The following is a 20,195-nucleotide window of genomic DNA, read 5'->3' as shown; positions in this document are numbered from 1 at the left end:
TCGGTGGAAAGAATTTGGGTTTGGGTAGTTTCTTCTCCCCCCTGCCTTTTGATCTCGGGACGTGTGGCCTTGGGTGTCTCCCCCCATCCTCCCCTCTCTGAGGCCAGGGCAGCCTGATGATAACCTCCCCCGCCCTGGCACCGTGTCGTCCAGTGTTTGAATTCTTCCATCGTCTCAACCCACTAAACGTTGTTTTTGCCATTTCATACAATGTTCCTTATAGACTTTGCTTCTGCCTCAAGCTTCCTTAGGATGTCCTTTAGTTCGGCTCTGCTGGTGACAAACTCTTTTGGTTTTTTTTTTTTTTTTTTTGCTCTGAAGATGTCTTTGCCCCATTTCTGAAGGATATTCTCACTGGGGAGAATGTCAGCGGGGGTCTCTTACCCTCAGTGCACAGAGATGTCCCCTGGCTTCCTGCTGGGGTGGGACTCGCCATCAGTCCCCCCCCTTCCCAGGAGTTGTTCCTTTGGTGCTAATCTGTCTTCTTCTCTCCAGCGGTGGAAGATCTTCCCTTTGGTTTTCTGCAATTTCCCTGAGGTGTGCCTCGCTGTGGATTCCTCCTTGTTGGGAATTCACAGGGAGTCTTGCATCTGTGGATTGGTGTATCTCAGTAGTTGAGGAAAATCCTCAGCTGCTTCTTAAACTATTTCTCCACCCTTCCCTCCTCCTGGGACTGCCATCAGAACCTCTGTGTCCTCTACCTCCGTGTCCCTGCCTCCTTGAGACCCACACCGTGGTGTCACCGTGCTCAACCTGCATTCTTCCAGGTCACTAATTCTCTTCTGCTGCGTCCATTCAGCTGCCCAACACAGCCACCACGTTTTTAGTTTTGGTTATTAACGTTTTCCATTTCTAGAAGTTCTGTCTGGTCATTCTACAAACCCACTATGCCACTTTCTAATAGTTTCCTATTCCCTGGAGAGATTTCCAAGCTTGTCTTTTGTTTCCTTAAACAGAGCGGGCACAGCTGCCTCACGGTCTGGGCCTGACACGTCCATCAGGTGGGGTCTGTGTAGACTGTTTATCTTGGCTCCTGCCCATGTCGCCTTGTTTCTTTGTCTGCCTGGTTATCTTTGAGCATGCTCATTGATGCCCTTGAGACAGTACTTGTGAACGTTCTGCAAGGCCTAGGATGGAGGGCCCCTCCCCCAGGGGGCTTTAGGTCTGCTTCTTCCCACTGGGAGGGGACCACCTCGGCCCAGGTGCACACCTGAAGTTCTCCGGCCCACCCAGCTTTGTGTAGCTCCAGGGTGCCTGCACCTGACCTGCCACTGCAGGCCCGGCTGCCCACCCGCAGGAGCAGATGCGCCCCAGGAAGCAGCCTGCTGGCGGGGGAGGGGCTGTGGAGAGGCTCCGGAGTCAGCTCCCCTGTGTGGGGCCCGGTTTCCCTGTGGGCAGGTGGGGAAGGAACCCTCACCGAACTGGGGGGCAAATGAGTGGGTGGAGGGGAAAACACATGGCCCCTGACACCCAGCAGGCTCTCGCTCAGAGACGCTCCCAGAGGGGCCCTGAGCCTCGTCAGCACCACGTGGGCTGGGAGACCGGACAGCAGGGCTGGGAACCCCGAGGACTTTGCAGTCTGGGCCCAGAAGGGCGAGCCCCTACATGGTCACTTCAGAGTCTGACTGCTCGTCCCTGCAGGCGGCCAACAGGCCTCACAGAGCTGTCCTGCCATGGCCTCTGAAGCCAGCCACGGCCGGGATGGGCTTCCCTCCTTCCCTCCTTCCCTCCTTCCCCAAGCACCCCTCGCTCCACTCCGGTCCTGCCTCCCTCCCAACAGGACCCTGGCTGTGCACCCACCGTCCACCGACCCTTCTGTCCATGTTTCTTCTCAGCCCACAGCAGGCAGTGCAGGGCTGTATGACCTTGGGCAAGTCCTGGGCCCTCTGGGCCAGTTTCCCCTTCTGGAGCCTGAGGACTGTGACTCGTGAGATTCCCAGGGGCCCTCGAGACTGGTGGCTATCCCACTGCATGGAGAGCCCCAGGCTGGGCCAGAGATGGGTCCCGAGGGAGGGGAGGAGCGCAGGCTTCCCGGGCCTGTCCCTCTGCCCACCGGGACGGTGGGGCCCACAGCCACCTCACGGGGGCTGCGAGCATCAGCCTCGCTCAGCAACAGACACAGCCACGCTGGCATCTCAACATGAAAGCGTTCTTCTCCCACGACGGCTTCGGATCTGTATTTCAGATTCACGGGTGAGGCGAAGGTAGGCACGCAGCCCCAGGAAGGTGGGTGGAGGGGCAGCCCACACTCCTTTTTCTTTCTGGCTCCATACTTTCTAAATTTAGCTCTCTTATTTTAAAATTGCAAATGGTGAACTCCTAGACGCCTTGCAGAGGATCAGGGTACGGAGAGCACCTGCCATTCTTCCCAGTAAAATAACCTAAGAAGGGGTAGGGCTTGCAGGGCACGTAGTTAAGAAATCAAATCCACAGGGGAGGGGTGCTAAGAAGCAGCTGCAGTGGTGTCTGGGGATCCCTGGATATCCCTGTCCCAGGAGGGTCAGAGCTTCGGCTGGCTCCAGGTGACCAGTGTGGTAAAGAAACGGCCTCCGAGGACAGAGATTTGGCTGCTGTTTGCCCCGAGAGAAGTCAAAAGGGTCCCAGCCCACAAAGGCCCCATGCAAGCAGGTGACGGGTCTGGGACCCATGGTGTCCCACAAGGCTGCAGGTAGCCGGGGTGTGGACTCAGCACAGGGGAGGGGCCGGGCAGCTCGGTGGACAGGGAGGTCATCCCCTGGCCACACCCCAGCAGCCACGCCAAAGCCAGTCGAGTACGTGTGTAACTGATGCTCATTAAACAAAGGAGTGGTCATATTGACATATCACAGTGGGGAGAGCAGTCAGCAAACCACGCGATGAAATTCTCACTCAGTACACACTCCACATCAAGGAAGGCAGAAAAACGCCCGCTTCGGGCTGGGCTAGAAAGTAGGATGTCTGGACCCCAGGATCTGGGGCTGGATGCAAGGTGGGGGCAGGAGAGGCGGGCGAGAGGCACCTGGGAAGGCTGGGCCCCGCTACGCCCCAGACGAGCACAGCCTCCCCTCCCGGCCTGTGTCTGGGCTCATTCACACGTGGTCAATCCATCCGACAAATGCCAGCCAAGGGGCTGTTCGGGCTGGACCTGGGGGGACACACCCTCATGACAATACTGTGGGGGTCCCGTCACTCTCCCCTCCAGCTGCATAGTGGCAGCTATGCCTGGCCAGGGACCCCTGGTCTGGGGCGGGCATGTGACACAAGCCAGCCAGTCAGAGGCCTTCCCTGAGACTTGTCAAGTGGGAGGAGCTCACTGGGGGCTTCTGCCGTGAGAGTGAGCCAGAGCTGGCCAGAGGGGGCCTCGCCAGACCAGGTCTGAGGATGAACCCAACCGCGCCCTCTGGCCTGAACTGGCTCAACGCCTGCACCAGTGGCTGGGCTGACACTGATGCTAATACTATCGCTAATACTGATACTCCCACTGCTGCTCCTGAGCGCCCGCTGCATACACGTCCTGCCGAGAGCCGTCGCACCCAACCTCACGAATCCCCACAAGCTGGGTGCTGTGAGTTCTCGTTTACAGCAGGGGACACTGAGGCACGGGGCAGCTCAGCACTGGCTGTGACCGCACAATAGCGAAAGGGGGTGACGGGGTTGAAGTCCATGGCCGTCTGATCCCAAAGCCCACATCCTGTGGGCAGGTCTTACCTGCAGTTATTCACAGAATGCCTCCCGCACGCAGGGGCCAGGGATGCAGCCGGGAGCAGGGCCCTGCGAGCCCGGGAAGTTTGCACGGCACTGAGCACGCACGCTGGGAGGCAGCGTCAGGAGGGGGCGGGGCTCAGGGCGCCTGTTACACTCGGAGCCCTGAAGGAGCGGGGTGCGGGGTGCGGGGGGAAGAGGGGCCCAGCACAGGGGGCGGCGGGAGGCAGCTGTAACCTGGGAAGGCTTCACAGAGGAAGTGACCCCAGGGCGGGTCACTTCCTCTGTGAAGCGAAGCCACCTGGGGGCGTGAGGGGCGAGGCAGGAGTGTCCACTTCCTGCCCAGGCTCTGAGCGGATGCACACTCAGCCTCCCCTCTGCTCAGGCTGGGGCAGCCCCCCGTGCGGGCCTCCACTTCTGCCAGGGCTGGGCGTGGGGTGCGGTTATCTTTCCCTCCACCAAAGAAGCCATTCTTGAGCCATTCTTCACCTCCCTGGTGTGAGGGACACCCGGGATCCTGTGCTTGCCACCCACCCACGCGCTTGGCCCTGGGCTCTCCAGCCCAGCTCGGGGACACAGCGTCCGCTCAACACCCACTGCAGGCCAGGCTTCGTGCTGACTGCAGGGGAAGAGGACGAAGGACAGAAAAGGGGTCGGCCCTCAGGATGAGTCCCGCCTCAGGGCCTTTGCACTGCCCTTCCCTCTGCCTGGGATGCCCTGCTTGTGGACCCCAAGATTCCCGAGGGCCCGGGGGTGGGTTAGACACACTGAAATAAACGTTTACCACCAGCCCCAGCAAGCCCCAGAGCCCCCCCCCCAATCTGCCCAGAGCCCCTCCCCAGACTGGAGCTCCCAGGGTGCTGACACCCCCCACATACTTGACCTTCTTGGACCCTCACAGCAAGCCTGCAGGCTGGGGGTCCTGACACCGCTTTACAGAGGGGGTAACTGAGGCTCCGAGAGGGAATATGACTTGGTCTCGGCTACACGGACAGCAGAGCCGGGCCTGGAGCCCAGGCTCTGGAGAGGCCAGGCTGGGCACCAGCTGCTCCCGTGGCTTCCTCCTCGGGTCCCCTGTGTTTCCTCACTGACCCCCTGCCAGGGACACCCTCCTAACAGGCTCACGGTCTGCCCCCTCCAGGGAGACTCCCAAGGCTTCGGGGATGCCCGTCCTGAGACGTGCGCACCTTTGGTCCCCACCCTCGCCCATCGGTGGACCTCGGGCTCCTGGGGCTTACGGCTCCTCGAGGCTCCTCAAGGGACCTTTGCGTCTGCACGTTGCTCCCTCCCCCGGGGCAGATGCACTCCCGGGGGCAGCACGCACACCTGACAGGCAGTGGGCGAGGAGGAGCGCAGATGGCCCAGGGCTCGGACAAACCCGGGGACCCCGCTGGCCACACTTCGGGGGAGGGAGAGGGCGGCCTGCGCCTGAGCAGGCCCTGTGAGACCCGGACCCAGCGCCCCCGGGGGCTGCCCCCCCTCCAGCTCCCACCCCAGGTTTTGTCTCCGAGCTCCAGCAGGCCTGCGAGTGGGGAGCCGATACATATTTGTCGCTGAAATAACCTAAGAAAGAGCAAAACACTCACGTTTATTGAGCGTCACCAGCACCGTGCCAGGCGCTTTCGCTCACGCAGTCCTCAGAACCCCGAGGCACACGGGTTTTGTCCCCATTTTACAGATGAGGACGCTGAGGCTCAGAGGGTGGAGAAGGCAGCGGCCACCCGAGCCGGACCCCGAAGCCAACCTCAGAGCCTCCTCATCACACACACCCGCCCACCCCGGCCGGTGTCTGGAAGGTTCCGTGCTGGGAGGCTCAGTGCCAGATCTTAACGTCGCCCTCCCAGGAGCAGGTGGCGAGGACGGAGGGCAGCACGGGGTGGAAGGTGGTGCCCACACAGGCCTGCGTGTGCCCGTGCAGCGTGCGGGCGCGGCTGGCGGTGCGGAAGCTGTACACGAGGACCCGGCCGTCGGCACTGCCCGTCAGCAGCAGGTCACCATCTGGAGAGCACTCGCAGCCCACCGAGTAGCCTTCCACCTGCAGAGGGCGACCCGGGGTCAGAGGGCGACCCGGGGTGAGCAGGCCGCGCGGCACAGGGCGCACGGCCTCGCCTGCCCCTCCCACAGGGGAGCGGGCTGGGGCCCAGAGCCGGCCAGGAGCAGGGCGGGGCCTCACACCCAGCGGCCGAGCTCCTGCCCTGAGGCCAGGGCCCCGGCATCGGCCTGTGCCACAAGGCTGGTTTAGTGTACCCCAGACAGCCCAGCTCCAGCACAGCTGATGGCGTCTGGCCTCCGCGCCAGGCGCTGGGTCCCCACTGGCTCTGCCCCATGAGGCAGCCCTCAGCAGGGAAAGGGGGCAGATGGAGAAACAGCCCCACTCCCGTTCCGTCCTGCGCCCCTCCCCAAGCCCCGTGACCTGTCCACGTGAGCTGACAGATCAACGAAACTGTCCCTGCCCAGACGTGGCCCGGGGCCTCGAGTGGACACCAGGCCACGTGGCATGGGGTCACCCAGGAAAGAGAAAAAACGAATTGCCTGGACAGAGGGTCCCTGCCCTCGGGGGCTGCAAGCCCCTTGCTGGCGTTGTCAGTGGGACAATTTTCCACCTGGGGGACAGGGACGAGGTACCTTGTGGCCTTCGTAGCGCCGCCTTCTGCTCATCCGGTAGGGCCACACGGCAGAGAAGAGGGCCAGGTAGTTGCCGTTGGTCTGCGCCAGGAACACAGGCTCCCTCGGGTGCAAGGTGAGGCTGGGGCAGGTGTACCGCTCCTGAGAAACAGCAGGGCCACAGAGAGGGCGGAGGAGGCTCCCAACTGGGCTTCTGCCTCTGACGGACTCGCCCCCCAGACTCTGCCCGCGGGGCCCCGGGCCCTCTGCCCAGACCTGGCTTAGGGGTGTGTGGGTTCCCTGCTGCTGCTGTAACAAAATGCCTCCAGGGTCGTGGCTTAAAGCAACACATGTATTATCTTACAGTTCTGGGGCTCAGAAGTCCGAAACGGGCTCTCTGGGCTAACTGAGCTCAAGAGGCCGGCAGGGCTTCGTTCCTTCTGGAGTCCTCAGGGGGGAATCTGTTCCCTTGTCTTTTCTGGCTTCTAGGGGCCCCCTGCACTCCTCGGCTCATGGCCTTTGGAGTAGACTGAAAAATGTCCCACCAAATACTTCCATGTCCTAATTCCTGGGACGTGTGAATGTCCCCTTATATGTCAAAAAAAAAAAAAAAAAAGGCGGTGGGAGCTTGCAAGTATAATTAACTTAAGGATCTTGAGATGAGATTATCGTGTATTACTGCCCTAAATGCAATCACAGGCACCCTTATAAAAGGGAAGCAGAGGAGATCAGACACACAGAGGAGGCGATGTGAAGACGGAGCAGAGAGAGACCTGAAGATGCTGGCACGGAGACTGGAGTGATGCAGCCACAAGCCAGTATCACCAGAAGCTGGAAGAAGCAAGGGACAGGCGCTCCCCCGAGCCTCCAAGGGGAGCGGGCCCTGACGACATCTTGATTTCAGCCCCGTGATACTTTTTACAAATTTCTGGCCTCCATCACTGAAAAAATACGTTTCTGTTGATTTAAGCCACCAGGTTTATGGTAATTTGTAATTTGTCATACAGCGATAGAAAACGAATCCACACGCCCATCTCCCCACCTCCACAGTGAGCCGTCAAGGGTCCCCGGCCCAGCCCAGGGTCCCACGCAGCCAGAACACATAGTAAGTGAGAAGGTGACTGGCCAAGTGGGGAGGTAAACGCCTGCACAAGGGGTTCCAAACAGGAGGGAAAATCTCACTGTTTAACAGGCTCGGTCACACAGAAACACCCCTAAAAGCTCCCTTCTCCATTGTACGCGTTCCGTGTTCTAGGTGATGTCCTGAAGCCACAGCCTCTAAATGAGCCCAAATTCAGAGGGTGATGTCAGGAGCAGGTGGAACCATGGCTGCAGACTAATGTGCTGTCAGAGGCACATGGGAACCTGATAATGAGCTCCTGGTGTGATGCTACCGGGCGGAGTGCCTGCTTGCCTGCACAGAAGGTGAGGAGGTGTGACCCTAGGAGGGCTGGTGGCTCAGGCACGCAGCACTTTCTCTACCTCACTTGCTTCCCTGGTCTCTGCAGGGCCGTCAGAGGCAGGATGCCCCAATGGCTAGACATGACCCTCCGGGCCCTCCCAGGGCTTATTGTTCTCGGTGGGTTGCACTAGAACCCTGAAGTGAAGGTCTAGAGGCAGGTTGGCTCAGGGTCACTTAGAATCCTCTAAGAACAAGGGAAAAGCAGGGAGAGGAAGATGGTGTATATATACACGTGACATATATTTTTAAATTCAGGGTGGCAGCACCAAAGAGACTAGCCATAGCTAATTTGAAACCTTAAAAGATGATGGTGGGTGGCGATAGTGATGTCGGTGATGGCGGTGACGCATGGTGATGGTGCTGGAGATGGTGATGGTGCTGGAGATGGTGATGGTACTAAAGGTGATGGTGATGACAGTAGTGATGATGATGACAGTGGTGATGGTAATAGAGGTGGGGTGGTGACAGGTGGTGCATTTTATGGAGAACTCCCTGTGCCTGGCACTGTGCTGGATTCTTTATAAGTACTTATGTCTTTTAATTCTCAAAGCCACTCTATGAGGCAAGAAACATTCTCACCCTCAGTTTATGAAGAGAAAAATGAGAATCAAAGAGGGTAAATGATGGGCCCAGGCCCTCTGCCTATAAGTGGTGAATGCAGGATTTTAATGCAGGTGGCCTACCTTCAGGGTCCCTGCTTGAACCCTTGAGTCACAGCCCCTGCCAAAACCACTGAGCCAGGGCAAGGTGGAACCCTGCAGGCTGGCTGGGGTGGCGGAGGGAGGGTAGGGGTGTCTCGGGGGTGCATCCGCGTTCCCGTGGATCTGGACCAGGCCGCCCCTCCACACGCTTACCCCGGAGCCAGGCTGTGCTGGACAGAGGATGAGTGAGAGGACCGTTAGGGAGTCACTCCGATCTGGGAGCCAGTGGAAGGTTCTCTGGGCAGGCCTGGACCTGCATTTTGCCTTCCCCGACCCTGCAGATTTCAGGCAGCCCATCTGTCTCCAAAGGTCCTGTCTGCTGAACCATCTCCGCAGAAGTGACCTGGGGCCCCGGACAGCCTGGGACTACACAGATGCACCCTGAAACTGGAAGCAATGCCAAACAGGGTTTCTCACGTGGAAAATCTGGTTGGAGATTTTGGCGGAGCTCCGGAAATCCCAGGCAATAATGGTGCGGTCGGCAGAGTCCCGGCTCGAAGCATCTGTGCTGCTCAGAAACTCGGAGCCTTCCCGGAGGAAGAGGATGTCCAGGGTCTGCTGGATGGTGGCCTTGTAGCTTCTCACCACCTGCAAGAGTGGGCACCCGTCATGCCGGTGGGCCCCAGGGGTACAGGGCGGGTGCCACAGACAGGGACAAGGAGGGCCGCCGAGGGCCCCGAGGGTTGGAGAGTTTGGAGAGGCTGGTGCTGGAAAATGCGCCCCCAGGCTGAGGAGCCCAAGCGTGGAGGTGGGGCTGCTGCGGGGTGACCTCAGGCCCTGCCCCGTGATACCTCCACAGTGGGCGGTCCTCCGCGTCCCCTCCCCACACCCACTGGCGCATGGGTGCAGGGAGGCATGAAGATCTCCCCAGTCAGACTGGTGCCCTGGAGAGCAGCGGGGGTCCAGCGAAGGAGAGCTTAGGGAAGGGCCCACGCCTAGCCCAGGGCACCTAAAGGCACCAGTGATGCCCATCAATGCCAGGGCCATACTCTGTGCGAGGGTCTTGCTTCTGAAGAGGTCACGTAATTCACAGCTTTCAAAGCCTCAGCCTAACGTCCCTGGAGCGATAAGTGCATCGTGGGAGCCAGTGTTCTCGAGCCCACAGAACCGCAGCATGGAAGTTAGCTTTAAAGACACTCTTTCTTTCTTACGTCATCACCAACACTCCACAGCCTCCGGTCTCTAAACTAACACAATCAAGCGGCCAGCTGCTGTCCCGCTTCCTTCAGGGCGTTTTCTCACCTGAACCTTCCAGCCTACAGCAACTGGGCTGGGCAGGGGCAGGGTGGAGGTCCCAGCACCTGGACTAACACGCACCTCCATGCAGTAAACTCCTGGGCAACACGACTTTAAATTGCAATAGTGAGCAACAGGCCGCGGGCACAGTGCCTCGGGCCTGCCTGCCGGGTCTGGCGGCCTGTTTACCAGCTCCCAGGGCGCCACCATGTGGCCACAGCATAAACACAGCTCTCCGGCACCTTGGCAGCCGGCCGTGAAACGAGCTGCCTTCACACTTACTTAAAAACTGGAGTTTAGGGATTCCCTGGTGGCGCAGTAGTTAAGAATCCGCCTGAGAAGACAGGGTACATGGGTTTGAGCCCTGGTCCCTGAAGATCCCACATGCCACAGGGCAACTCAGCCCGTCCGCCACAGCTACTGAAGCCTGCGGCACCTAGAGCCCATGCTCTGCAGCAAGAGAAGCCACCGCAGTGAGAAGCCTGCGCACACCAAGGAAGAGTAGCCCCCGCTCACCACAACTAGAGAAAGCCCACACGCAGCAACGAAGACCCAAAGCAGCCAAAGATAAATAAATAAACATAATTTTAAATAGTAAATATCTAAAAAAAAAAATAAAATAAAAACTGGAGTTTACAAACTTTCAAAATGTTTCAGACATAGATCTTCTATCATCCTCTTTCAAATATATATGTCAAATTCACAATAAATGCAGCACTCCATAAATCCAATTTAGACAGAGGGGTATTTTGAGACCCATTCTCCAGATGAGGAACACTGAGGCTCAGAGAGATGCAGGGATTTACTCAGGGCGCAGGGCCAGGGTGTGGTGCTTCTCTGGGGCCCACATCCCCGTCTCCTGCTGGCCAAGTCCTGCCTCAGTAAACGCTGGGGCAAATTCCTGGTGGAGGGTGGGGAACAAACGATTACCTTCTCTGAGCCTTTTCAGAAGCAGCCCTCAGCTAGGGCGAGTTCAGGGTGGGCCCCCTGGAGCCTGAGGAGTAGTCCAGGGGTAGAAAAGTGAAGGCAGTCCTGCAGGCCTCTGAACACTGGCCAGCCTGTGTAGCTGCACCCCAGGCAGCGTGGAACTGCCCACCTTCCTCCCTCCCTTCCTCTCCCACTCTGTGCACCAGGATCCCACATGCCCGCTTTGCCCTCCCAGGTAGCCATGAGTCTCCTGGAGTGTGGACTGGAAGGAAAGCTCCAGAGCCCCCGCCAGGAAGGGCATAGGAGCCGTGCTGCTGGCAGATGCTCTGGCCAGCCCAGCCTGGAGCTGGGGCAGCGGTCTAGGACCTGGGAGGGGACGTGGACCACCAGAGTCCCCAACACGTGCTCTGAGAAGTGCACAACATCCCGACTCAAAGAACAGCGCCATCCCAGGCCAGGGTTTGGAATCTGCTCTGGTGGGAAGAGAAGGGAGGGGAGTGAGCAAGGCCCGTCGTCATGGCTCCAGATCCATCCCCACCTCCCATCCCCAGCGCCACGGTCACCTCTGACTTAAACCACCCTCTCCACCAGCAGCCCCAGGCCTCCATCTGCCAAGGCCACGTGGGGCCTGAAGGCCTTCCTGCCGCCTTTCCCGACGTCCTCCCCATCACCACAGTCCAGGCGAGGAGCAGGGAATCAAGGGAGAGGGATAAGTCCGGCCCAACTCACGTCCCTAGATGTGGCCTGTGCACTGAGGCGCATCTCCTCCCGGGCGGCGGGGACACAGCCCCAAGAGCCCATTGGGAGTGGCTGCCGATGGGCAGGACCGTGACATCTGTGGGCACCTGAGCCCCTCTCCAGCGGCGGCACCTGGATCCCCACACGCACTCGGAAAACACACTGACCCAGGAAAGCCTGGAGGAAGAGGAGGGCCTGTTGAGTTCCAGCCACAGGCCGGGGGTTTCACAGAAATCATCTCCTGATGGCAGCAGGGGGCAGCTGCTCCCAGAGGGCGGTGCGAAGGCCCAGAGAAGCAACGTGCCGGGGTCCTCGGCCTGTCCCCGGCAGAACCACCCACGTGCCCACCGACACACCACCTGCCTTTTCCAGGAGAACGAAAACCCTCGTTCTGTACACTTCCTGAGAATGGATGGAAATGGCCCAATTCATTAGGGCGTCGTAAAATCGAATGGCCGGGAAACAAGCCGTGTTACGGGCGATCCCTGCCAACAGTGCTGCTGTAAGTGGAAGGCTGACCTTTGAAGTGATTGCCGCCGAACATGATTTACTTGCCTTCACAACTGCTGCTGCCCCGGGAAAGAGCAGAGGAGCCATTTGTGTGTCTAGCTGGTGGGTTTTATGGCAACCTTAATTACACCGACAGCTGGTACGTCCCATCCCAGGGGCGTGGGACAGCGCTGCAGGGCCTAACTAGCTGGAGCCGGAGGGAACCTCACTCAGACCCTTCTGGCAACCAGGGCCCCTGTCGGCAGACAGTTGCAGACACTTGGCCAAAAGTCTACGGCTTTGGGAAAAATGGAAGACGTGATCAAGACACATTCAGGTGTGATGAAAATCACCTAATATCCTTAAAATCTTGTCTGCTTGGCCCACCAAACAGACCTCCGAAGGCTCGCCTTTCCCTTCCCCGGGCCGTGCCGCTTCCGAGGTGCGCGGGGTTGGGGGGCAGGCTCCGGTCCTGGCCCGCTGCTGACTCACTGTGTGCCTGGGGCATCCCTGCCCGCTCCGCGGCTGGTTTTGAGTCATCACCACCAGGGGCCTGGACTGGACAACAAGCCAGCCTCTCGCGTCTATGCGCTACCGGACCCCAGAAAGAGGGAGGCTGGGGGCCCAGCTCCCCACTCCCCTCCACCCCGGCCAGTCCTCTGCACCCAAGCCTGGAGGGAAAATGAGGGAGACACTGCTCTGGGCCCCCCAGGACGGCCGAGGCCACCTGCCCGCCCTACAGGACTGTGAGTTCCTGGGGACAGACGCCTGTCACATTTCTGGGACACCCTTGGCCAGGACTGGGTCTGCACACTGCAGGCGTCAGTAAGTTGTGCTGAATTAAGGGCTGGATAAGTGAATGAGCAGATAACCAAACGGACGGACGAACGAAAGGACAGCTTGAAAGGCCTCTGGCTGCCAGTAACAGGCGGGCCCTTGGGGCTGAGGCAATGCACGTGGACCTGCTGCCACTGGCTCCAGCAGGCGCCCTGGGAGATGATGTTCATTCACGGGGCCCTCCACGGCCCTCGGCGTGGAGACAAGGACACCTCATCCGCCAAGGTCCTCCAAGACCGTAGAGGGGGGAGGGGAGGGAAGGGCTCAGCGCATGCACGCCACCACCAGACGTCCGGAGGCGGGAGGGCCAAGCTCTCAGGCAGACACCCGGGTATCTGAGCCTGATAGCCTATCACTGGCTGCGCGCCGCTGGGCAGGCAGCTCACCTCTCAGCGCTTCAGTCTCCACACCTATAAGGTGGGGCTAATAGCAGGACCTAGAGCTTGGGCGTGAAGGACGGTGACAGGCCTGGCCAAGAGGCCAGCACACAGCAGATGCTCATAAACCTCTTCCCAGGCCGGCCAGAGCTAGTCCCTGGGATGGGGCTGGGGGTCCCTGGGCAAGTCCCTTCTCCCCAGATTTCAATTCCTTCCCCTTGAATATATTGGTCTCTTCAAACTCTAAGATGCGAGGAGTCTCTGCACAATGGCAAACTGGAGAGGTGAGTAAAGAGCCCCTTTCTACGGTTTAAAATCACACAAGTAAAAGTAGCCAATCACATGGGATGGTGTACACCAAAAGTGCTCTGTGGGGCTTCCTTGGTGGCGCAGTGGTTGAGAGTCCGCCTGCCGATGCAGGGGACACGGGTTCGTGCCCCGGTCCAGAAGGATCCCACATGCCGCGGAGCGCCTAGACCCGTGAGCCATGGCCGCTGAGCCTGCGTGTCCGGAGGCTGTGCTCCGCAGCGGGAGAGGCCACAACAGGGAGAGGCCCGCGTATCGCAAAAAAAAAAAAAAAAAAAAAAAGTGCTCTGTGGATAATTTCTTTTAAAAAACAGAAATTTATATTAAAACAAAAGAAACTATACAAGTATGAAAAGAGAGTATGACTGAATTTTTCTACAATCTGAGAGTAGGGGAAACTTTCCTGGTCATCACGCCAAGGCCAGAGCAATAAAAGAAAAGATGCATAAATCTGGCTACATGAAAATAATAGTAGTAGTAATAATAATAATAAACATTATTGCACGGCATAAAAAACAGGTAAATAATTAAGAAAAATAAAAAAGACAAATGGGAGAGATATTTGCAACTTATATTAGAGGCAAAGGTCACTGTCCCTAGTACACAGACAGGGTCTAAAAATCGATGAAAAAGACCAAGAGCTCTACAGAAAAATGGGCAAGAGAAGTGAACAGAGAGTTCATATGAGAGGGAATGTAACTGGTCCTTCAATCTTGCTCATAAGAAATGAAACTTTAAATTACATGGAGATATCATTTCTTACTTGTCAGATTAGAAAAGCCAGAAGTTTGACAACACACTCCGTTAGGTAGCTGTTGGGCATTACTTACTTTGCACACTGCTGACAGAAATGCAAAATGGTACGGTCCCTATGGAGAGAATTAGGGTGACACCAAGCAAAACAGCATGTGCCTTGTTACTCGGCAATATACATAACCCAGCAAACCAACTTGTAGGAACTGACCCCGAAGTTACAGCAGCAAACACCAGAAAACACAAGCACAAGGCCGCTGAAAGCAGCACTACCTGTAAAATTAAAAAGCAGAAATAACCCAAATGTACAAGAAGGGACCAGTTACACAGACATCAGTCCAGACACACTCTGGAATACCATGTGTGCTGCTGTAAAAAAGAGGCCCATCTCCCCGCCTGCTGTGGGCTGGCTTCCAGGAGGTACTGCTCAGTGCAAAAGCAAGGTGGAGAGCAAAAGGGCGTACAGGAAATACGAGAGGTTTGTGTCTGCTTCCATAAAAAACAGTAGAAAGATAAACCAGAAACTAAATAAATAAATCAGTCAGACTGCCTCTAGAGGGGAGGGGACAGAACGGGGGAGACAGGGCTGGAGGCAGAAAGTAGAGGCTTTCTATAGAGGGGCAGACAGTAAATATCTTAGGATTTGGAAGCTACATTTAGTCACCGTTGCATTCTCTTTGTGTGTGTGTGTGTGTGTGTGCGCGTTACAGCCATTTAAAAATGTAAAAATCATTCTTAACTCAAGGACCATACAAAAACAGGCCGTAGGCCAGACTGGGCCCATGGGCTGTAGTTTTCCAATCCCTTCTCCAGAACCATGTACGTATTTTATAAAATTATACAACAAAATTAACTTAAAAAGCAGGCTCTAAAATGTGAAAGCAAAATTAAGCAAATGAAACTAAACATGTATTGAGTTGGTAGCTTAATCACACAAATGGGGTTTATTTTAAGAGACATTAAAGCATAGTAGTTTAAGGCAGATCCTCAGCTGAATATACATTATGAACAGAAAACCAGTAATCTGATGGTAAACCCTAATTGGATATACCTTATGGACAAAAAGAACTGTGAGAAATCTTCAATTGTTTTCAGTCATTACATTGCTAGTGTCCACATACACCCAAAAAATTGTGGTAAGGAAGACAGAAATAAATTTTTTCAGTTTAAAAGAGATCAAAAACATATAAAAACAAAGAAGCTAAAGAAAAATTCTGTAATGCTAAATTTGAATTGGACAAGTCAGCATAAACAATGATATATTTTTTTCTTAACAAGAAACACATTTCTTAGCTCTGTCCACAGAAGAAGTCTAGAAACAATGACCAACCACAACACTCAGATTCTGGTCTCTAAACCCACAAGTGACACAGATGACAGAGCAAGGCATTACAATGGTCATCAACTATACATAACATATGTTTAAGAAGGTAGAAGGAAGACTGAGCAAGGTTAGTAGAGGCATGGAGGATGTATGAGCCCCTCATTGAATTTCTAAAGATGAAATGCACAATGTTTGAGGAAAAACTATATTAGATGGGATTAACATCAGATGAGACATTGCAAAAGAGAACATTACTGAAACTAGAGGACATAGCAATGGAAAATTTCAAAACATACTGGAGAGAAAAAAGACTGAATTTTTAAAATGAACAAAATCTAGTTTTAAACCAAAATGGAGCAAACCCACTATGGTCTCTCACTCTCTTTCATAAATTACAACTAAAAACTCTGGACGAAATTCAAGAAGCAACTACCCGAAGATTTTGAAAAGTAAATAACAGCTGATAGGTTGAAGAGGGAAGTCAAAATTTGAAGAAAGACCCATATGACAGGTAAGGTTCTAGTTTTTTGTTTGAGTTTTTACTTTGGGGGTTTGGGGGAGTTTTTTTGTCTTTTAACTCCTGGTGTTGACCCACAGACAGACCGAATCAAGGAATTACACAGTAGACATGGACAGCAAAGCTTCTGAAATAAATCCATCATCCTGGCCAGAGGAACAAGAAAATGGGTCCTTGTAAGCCAGAGAGTATCAGGTGAAATTTTAAAAATATCTCCTTGCTCTCCTAGCCCTGCCCTGATGGCAATCCCAACAGCTCTGGCAGTGCAGCACAAATACCTAAAAACCAGAAGGGAAAAAAACCTGAAGAGAAGAACTGGGAAAAGGGACGGAAATTCATGTTATTTTTTCCTCTATCTTCTCTGGCCCATTTGCTTTGGAAGGGATCCCGGTTATGGACACTGTGTGACAAGGGAGAAGGCTAACATTCTGAAAGAACTCCATTGCTCTGGGCAAGGAAAGGAGGAAAGGAAGGCCCAGGAAGCCAGGCAGTGTGGGTGAAATTCCAAAGAGGAGATAGCTGAGAAGGGAATCCTCTACTTCTGTATATGAACTGACACACATCCCAGGACAATCCCTAAGCTACATGTGCATGGAACATGGACAAAGGGGCACAGCTAGAGCTTTGAGAAGTGGAGTACCATATGACTGCTGCCTCAGTCCGAAACTAACCCTTTAGTGGCTCCGCATAACAAAGGTTTTTAATACAGAACTGAAAATGGAGCCACTGACCACAGGAGAGAAGGAACTTGCAATATGAATCTAGCAGGTTTGGTTGCCTGTTAAGACAAACAAATCACTATTCTCTACAGGATTTTAATAGGACCCAGGATCTTACAACATAATGTTCAAAATATTCAGGATATATTCTGAAATTACTTGACACACAAAAACCAGGAAAATGTAAACAGTACCCTTGAGAAAAGAGAAACCATAGATGTCAACCCTGAAGTGACCCAGATGTTTGACCCATATTATCAGACACATTTAAACAGCTATTAAATAATAATCATCAATGAGATAAACACCCTTGAAATAAATGGAGAGATGATTTCAACAGAGAAACAGAAATTATATATATACTTTTAAGTAGAAATTTTAGAACGAAAAAAATTTTTTTTAATCATGGGATAAGCACAATAACAAAATGGAAGTGACAAAAGAAAGACTTAGTGAACTTGAAAAAGGATCAATAGAAATAATTCAATCTAAAGAAAAAATAAGCAAAGACTTAGGAACCTGTGAGATAATATCAGAAGCTTAAATATTTTTGTCAATGGAGTTCCTGAAGGAGAGGGAAAAGAGAGCAGTGCAGAAAAGAAATACTGACTGAACATGCCCAAATTTGGTGAAAGGCATAAATTTAGAGTCAAGAGATTCAGCAAGCCACAAAGAGGGTAAAAATCAAAGAAATCCAAGCCCTGACACACCACAATCCAACTGCTGAAAACCTCAAAGAAAAATATCTTGAAAGCACCTGGGGAAAAAATGAACCATTATATGAACGACAATTTAAATACTGTGGATTTCTCATCAGAAACTATGGAGGTTAAAAGGCAGTGGGACATACTGAAAATGGTGAAAGAAAGGAGTGTCAACCCAGAATTTTATAGACAGTAAAAATATCCTTCAGGAATGAAGGTGAAATAAAGACCTTGACAAATGAAGAAAAACTAAGAGAATTTGTCATCAGGAGACCTGCTCTATTTAAAACAAGCGCTAAAGGAAGTTCTTCAAGTTGAAGAGAAATAATAGCAGAGGAAAACTTGGGACTTCGGGAATGAAGGAAGAACAACAGAAATGGCATACGATTGGGCAAATATAAAAGGTCATTTTTCTCCAGTTAAATTCTTTAAAATATGCATGACTGTTGAAAACAAAAATTCTAAGTCCTTAAGGCAGAAAGAAAACTATACCAGACTTGAATCTACACAAGAGGATGAAAAGCAGCCAAAAATGGTAAATACGAAGGGAATAAAAAATGCTTTTCTATTATTAAAATATTTTAAAGATAACTTGCTGTTTCTAGCAAAAATAATAACAATGTATTGTAGGGGATTGTAATACACGTACAAGTAAAATTTATGCCAAAAATAGCACAAAGACCCTGAGGGGTAAAATTGAAAATCTGCATATTGTTCCAAGGTCCTCATACAATAGAAAAAGAGTTAAGACTTGAAGGTAGACTGATGAGATGAAAATATATATTATAACCTCTAAAGCAACCACTAAAAATAAACCACAACACAAATCCACAGATAATAAAGCAACAAAGGAGATAAGAAAGAAATCACAAAATAAAAGCTAAATTAATCTATAAGGAAACCATAAAAACAAAAAAAGGAGAAAAAGGAATAGATGGAACAAACAAAAAACAATAGCAAGATGCTAGATTTAAACCCAGCCGTATCAAAAATTACATTAAATTAAAATAGGGTAAATACACAAGTCAAAGGAAAAGATTGTTATATAGAATTAAAATGAAAGAGCAATACCCAACTAAATGCTGTCTATAAGAAACATGTTTTAAAAATAAAGACACAAATAGGTTAAAGTAAAAAGATGAAAAAGATATACCATGCTAACAGTAATCAAAATAAACCAAGAATGCCTGTTAGTAACAGACAAAGTAGATTTCACAGTAAAAAATATTTTCAGGGATGAAAAGGGTCCTTCACAATGATAAAAGAATCAATTCATCAGGATAACATAACAATCCTAAATGTTTATGCACCTGATAACAGGGCTTCAAAGTAAGTGACGGGAAACTAACAGAACTTAAAAAGTAAATTAGACAAATTTACGCTTATAGTCACAAATTTCAACTAGGTGCTCATAACTAACAGAACAAATAGAAATATCAGAAAGGATACAGAATACTTGAATAACACTATTAACCAACTTGAGATAATTGACATTTATAGAACATTGCACACAACACAGTAGAATATACATTATTTCCAAATGCACACAGAGCATTTACCAAAACAGACCATGTTATAGGACATCAAACAAAATTTCAATAAATTTAAAAGGATTCAAACATACAATGTATGTTTTGTGACCACAATGGAGTTAAATTAGAAATCACTAACAGGTATGTAGAAATTTCCCAAGTATTTGTAATCTAAACACTCTTAAATAATCCATGAATCAAGAAGAAATACAAAACGTAATTAGAAAGTATTTTTAACTGAATGAAAATAAAAAACAATATATCAACAGTTGTGTAATGCAGCTGCAAAACCTAGAGGAAAATTAAAAGTACTGAACATCTATAATAGAAAAGAATAAAAATCCCAAAATAATGACCTCAACTTCCACTTTATGATGGAAAAAAATGATAAACCTAAGTTTTAAGCAGAAAAAAAAATGTTTAAAAGCAAAATTGATCACTTTTTTAAATAAAAGAAATAGAGAAAAATCAGGGCATCCCTGGTGACCCAGTGGTTAAGAATATGCCTGCTAATGCAGAGGACATGGGTTCAATCCCTGGTCCAGGAAGATTCCACATGCCGCAGAGCAACAAAGCCCATGCGCCACAGCTACTGAGCCTGTGCTCTAGAGCCCGCAAGCCACAACTACTGAAGCCCATGCACCTAGAGCCCATGCTCCGCAACAAGAGAAGCCACCCAATGACAAGCCCACAAACCACAATGAAGAGTAGCCCCCTCTCCCCTCAACTAGAGAAAGCCCACGTGCAGCAACAAAGACCCAACACAGCCAAAAATAAATAAATAAATTTATTAAAAACAAGAAATAGAGAAAAATCAATGATACAAAAATGTATACTTAAAGGAGATCAACAAAATTGATAAATCTCTATCCAGACTGATCAGAGGAAAAAGATAAAAGACTCAAATTACCAATATCAGGAATGAGAGAAATGAGGTGACATCACTACAGATTATACAGATATTTTTTAAATAATTAAAATAGTATGAAAAACTTTATGTCAAAGAGATAACTTTGATGAAATGGATAAATTTCTTGAAGGATACAAACTACTAAAGGTCACTCAAAGAGAAACAGAAAATTGGAATAACCTTATATTTACTAAATAAATTTATTTGAGGTTTCAAATCTTCCCGCAAAGAAAATTTCAGGCCAAGCCAGTCTCATCACTAGTCAATTCTAGCAAATATTTATGGAATAAATAATATCAATTATACACAAACTCTTCCAGAAAACTGAAGAGAAAGGAAAACTTCCCAAATTACTTACGAGGCCAGAATTACTCTGAT

The 20,195-nt window shown here is 51.6% G+C and overlaps 1 protein-coding gene across 1 annotated transcript in view; it reads right to left on the bottom strand.

The window, feature by feature from the left end:
• Positions 1 to 5,245: 5,245 nt before the first annotated feature.
• WDR25 (WD repeat domain 25) overlaps positions 5,246 to 20,195 on the bottom strand; it is a 140,544-nt gene continuing 125,594 nt past the window's right edge. Inside the window, exons 5-7 of the mRNA XM_030883368.2 lie at positions 8,866 to 9,036; positions 6,307 to 6,447; positions 5,246 to 5,716 (exon numbers count right to left, since the gene is read on the bottom strand). Of these exons, the coding sequence (XP_030739228.1) occupies positions 5,495 to 5,716; positions 6,307 to 6,447; positions 8,866 to 9,036 (534 nt within the window). The 3' untranslated portion in view covers positions 5,246 to 5,494. The remainder of the gene's footprint in view (positions 5,717 to 6,306; positions 6,448 to 8,865; positions 9,037 to 20,195) is intronic.

Source organism: Globicephala melas, chromosome 2 (assembly GCF_963455315.2).
Source record: "Globicephala melas chromosome 2, mGloMel1.2, whole genome shotgun sequence".
Classification (NCBI taxonomy): domain Eukaryota; kingdom Metazoa; phylum Chordata; class Mammalia; order Artiodactyla; family Delphinidae; genus Globicephala; species Globicephala melas.
Note: the sequence above shows the minus strand (reverse complement) of the source record. Positions and strands in the feature narration are given on the sequence as shown.